This window comes from Daphnia pulicaria, chromosome 5 (genome assembly GCF_021234035.1).
Source record: "Daphnia pulicaria isolate SC F1-1A chromosome 5, SC_F0-13Bv2, whole genome shotgun sequence".
NCBI lineage: Eukaryota > Metazoa > Arthropoda > Branchiopoda > Diplostraca > Daphniidae > Daphnia > Daphnia pulicaria.
Window position 1 is genome coordinate 5176234 of NC_060917.1, and position 4178 is coordinate 5180411.

At 44.3% G+C, this 4178-nt stretch overlaps 1 protein-coding gene across 1 annotated transcript in view; it reads left to right on the forward strand.

Moving 5' to 3' along the window:
• LOC124340712 (general transcriptional corepressor CYC8-like) overlaps positions 1 to 2429 on the forward strand; it is an 11680-nt gene extending 9251 nt beyond the window's left edge. The window contains exons 14-16 of the mRNA XM_046793319.1: positions 314 to 446; positions 550 to 963; positions 1059 to 2429. Of these exons, the coding sequence (XP_046649275.1) occupies positions 314 to 446; positions 550 to 963; positions 1059 to 1757 (1246 nt within the window). The 3' untranslated portion in view covers positions 1758 to 2429. The remainder of the gene's footprint in view (positions 1 to 313; positions 447 to 549; positions 964 to 1058) is intronic.
• Positions 2430 to 4178: the final 1749 nt, after the last annotated feature.

Here is a 4178-nt window from a genome sequence, read left to right on the forward strand (position 1 = left end):
AATGTAATATCCACATCTCAATTCCGGTCGCCACCCTTTTTTAATATGACAGCCACTGCGTTACATAAAACAACTCGACTACTCCTGCATTCATATGTCGAGACAATTTCAACGAGGAATGGAATTTCATTTCCAGAAATAAGCGGTAATACCGTAGTGAAATGATTGAATGATGTTTTTTTGTTTTATTTTGAGTTATTTTATTATATGAAAAAAAAAAGCGGAGTGAATCATTTCAACTTTATTTCCTTTCTTCTCAATGTGTTTATTGTTGTGCTCGTTTAATCTTTTGATGTCTGAATATTTTTTCCAGCTGCTCGGTCAACTGGGAGTCCAAGATGGCCAACAACCGGTCCTACATCCTCTACATGTTTACCTTTGGATTATTCGTCCCTCTGGTCGTCATCATTTGCTCTTACGTCAGCATCCTACGCGTCGTGAGAAAGGTAAACTAAAAATAAACCATAAACATAAACCATCATCGATTGTGTCATTGTGGAAACTAATGGAATATTCTTTCGTATGTGACACTGTCGCTCAAATCAACAGACGGGCAAGTTCAAGAGGTCGATGATTGCGACGCTTCAGCCGACGCCGCAACACCAAATCAACGACCACCAACCGCATCCGACGGCCAAGAAAATGGAACAGAAAAAAGGAAACGACGCGGCCGAGAAACGGGTGACGGTGATGGTGGCCTGTATGGTCGGCGCCTTTCTGGCCGCCTGGACTCCTTATTCCATTCTGGCCCTCTTCGAGACTTTCATCGGAGTCGCCGACCATTCCGCCGGACCAGGCAGGAACATGTCGACGACGTTGAGCCTCGACGGCCAGCCGGATGGGGAGGATAATTACTTTTATTACGTAGAAGCTATTTCGCCGGCATTCGCCACCATTCCGTCGCTCTTCGCCAAATCATCCGCCGTCCTCAATCCGCTCATCTACGGACTTCTCAACACTCAGGTTGACTTCCCCAGATTCCATTTCCGAAAAAATTGCATACCAACTTAATATTTGATGATTAATTCTGAATTGTTTTTTTGCATTGTCATCCTCAGTTCCGATTGGCCTGGGATAAATTTACGACGCAGCTCCTGGGTCGCCAGCACCACCAACACAATCACCGCCGCCATAAGAATAAACACCTGCGACACTTACTCAACTGCCCAAGTGGATCGCCAACGTTAAAGCCATCAGCTTCTGTCCACCTTTCGATGAAAGATATTGTCTCCAACGAGTCGCAATCGGCTTACGTCATGGCCAACACGCACACCGGGCAGCCGGGCATCAACTTAGCCATCAGTCCTCCCATTACGCGTTACCTCCTCCAGCAACAACGGCGCCAGCCGTCAAAGTCCGGTCTCTTTGACGAACCTGAGACGTCCTTCACCTACCAACAGCCCATCGGGATGAAACCGTGCAAGAATTCCCTGCAGGATCAGCCGGAAGAGGAGGTCATCAAGTCGGTGATGCTGCTGGCAGTCGGTTCCATCTCCAGGAGCGTCATCAACGACAACCCGAACGAAGACTCTGCTTTCTCTCAGCAGACGTCGTTCATCGAAGACGCCAACGACAGCGGGTTGGTCCTTCATGGCGACACAGTCCCGTCACAGTCGCTAATTAGGCTGCCGGCAACGACCCAATCCAATCAAAACGATCGCAGAGTCATCGACGCTGGCGATGGTGGGGCCAATGCTGTGATAGGAGCCGACAACATCATCAGGATCAGTTACATCACGGCGTCTGTTGATTGCTGAGCGGTTATGGCTTCGTCGAATCGGAACGGGAAATTTGATGACAAACCTTTATCGACAAGTTCAAAATGAGCTGAGATTATGTAGAGCTATGTAGAGTATCCTATTGTGTAATCCAAAAGTTCCGTATCATTTTTCATATCAAAGATGAGCTATTATAAGCTTCACTAGTTATTAATACGACATCGGGTAATCACCCTTTTCAATTATTTCCTACAGCCACCGGAAATGTAAATTGATCTCACACGACGCTTTTTGCATAGTCTATATATTCCTATTCCCGATTTGATGTTTATTCATGATTCCCATGGAACCTTAAAGAAATGCCCACTCTTATTATCCTAATTATTATGCAAATAATCTCAAACGTTGACGAATATTATTCTAAATTTTAAGCCGTATTATGGCAATTTGAGAAGATTGTTTTCCGTTGTATAGTTTGATTCAAACGAATAACCCACTGTCGTTATATATTGCCCGTGTGTCTTTCCTCGCTTGTCAATCACAAATCACATCAGATTAACTATTATTATGGTCTAGAGCCTCTAGACATTTAAAAATACCATATCCAACATAACCAAAAAAATTATTCTGGATATACTTGTTAGTTGTTACAAGTGTTTTAACATACAGCTATAATTGATCACAGGGTTGTCTGTATAAATAAAACATTTTACCGGGAATCGATTCCACGTGATTTTTTTTTAGCTGGATGTATATTACGGCTTCATGCTTCAACAATTCAGTATTCCAGATGCGCTCTTCAAAGGCTTTGCCGTCTTCCTCTCCGATTGCTATTTTTGTTGGGTATTATGCTATCTTAACATCAACCGCATTTTCTTTTTTTCAATATGTATTTCCGACAGTTCTGATTGTCTCAGGAAATCGGATTTCATTTTCTTTCTTCTCGAATGGGCACTGTATGTGACAGCACTTGATTTCTGTTACCCGTCGAAGGGTTTCTTACGATGCAGGTTCCGGTGCGGTATACCGGTATAGGGTTAGTGTCGGTGTTTTGTACAGGTACAGGTTTTGGGGGCATACGAAAGGAAGTTGGCTTTTTGGAGTTTTTGAATCGCGCGCCTAGAGGTTTCTTGTTTAACTGACTATAGATGGCTTTTGGATGATGATGATTTGAACCGGGCGCGTCGAAGCTGGCTTGCCTCTTTACTCGCTAGATGGCTCTGCGTTTTACTCCCGAATATTTTAGACCACGACCACTCCCACTCCCGCCACCTCACGTCGCACTAATTTGTTCTAAGTTTCTTTTTTTAAATAAATGTTGCTATTTTTCATTCAATCCCGATGCAGCTATCATGTAATAATGGACTTTTGTAGTTTTATAGCAGTTTAGCTTACAGCGTACTCATGGACTGTACTCGTGCCTATGCCACCAGGGGGACTTTGCAGGTGGAATTTCGTCTATCACTAATCAGTAATCAACCAATCACTTCTCTCCAACACTAGTTAGGCGTAAGCTTAAACCACACTTACCACAGCGATGAAGGAGGACAAAGGAATTAAGGAGGACATTATTCGTGGTTAGCTGGCCAGTCCGATCATTACCGTCGAGTCGCTAGACGTATTTCCGAGTATTTCCGCTCTTGGAGTTCACGTTATTTCATCGTTATAGGGAGTCACAGGGTCTACACGACAGCACGAACAATCGACACGTGTAGTATCCACACCGACTTGTGTCATTCCTGCTGCTGCACAGAAATAAGAGATGGGAAGTCGCGCTGCTGGCTTATACAAGCGCGATTTGTTTGCCATAATGAATAGGAGCCAGAGCCACGAGCGGGCGACTTGTATACACAATGCCGTGCCAAAGGACGAAACAAAACGGAAATGCGTGGCCAAAGTTGAATCATTATTCTCGTCGCTCTTTGCTCTAGCACGCGCCCAGCCAAGTTTTCCCGCTCTCGTTTCATTGCGTGTTCACTCATCCATCCTTCCGCTGCGCTGCTGTCTGTAACCTGAAGCAACGGCGTCGACAGCACAAGAACATTATTGCATCGCATGGATGGACTGCTGCAGCTCTCTCTATAACTGTACTGCTGGGGTGCGTGAGTTCGTCTATTATATGTGCAAATACATCGCGGATAGGCTTTGCTTATAACAGCATAGACACACGATGCGTGCCAACCGCCAACCGCCTTTACCTTTGAAGTTTTGCCTCTTCACTTTCCTTTTTGTTGGGCAACTCCCTCATCTAGTCAAGCGCTGATCTACAGAGGCATACGAATACATTTCTAATAAAAAGAGCTTCAATTGCTGGCGGCATGATGAATTGGCCGCATGATTTGAATTGGTTTAACAGACTGAAACAGACATCAAGAGTCGCGAACTACGCTACTAATATTATGGAAATGATATATATATAGTTTTAAAGATATCCTTTTCCAGAAACTAACCATCACTTCC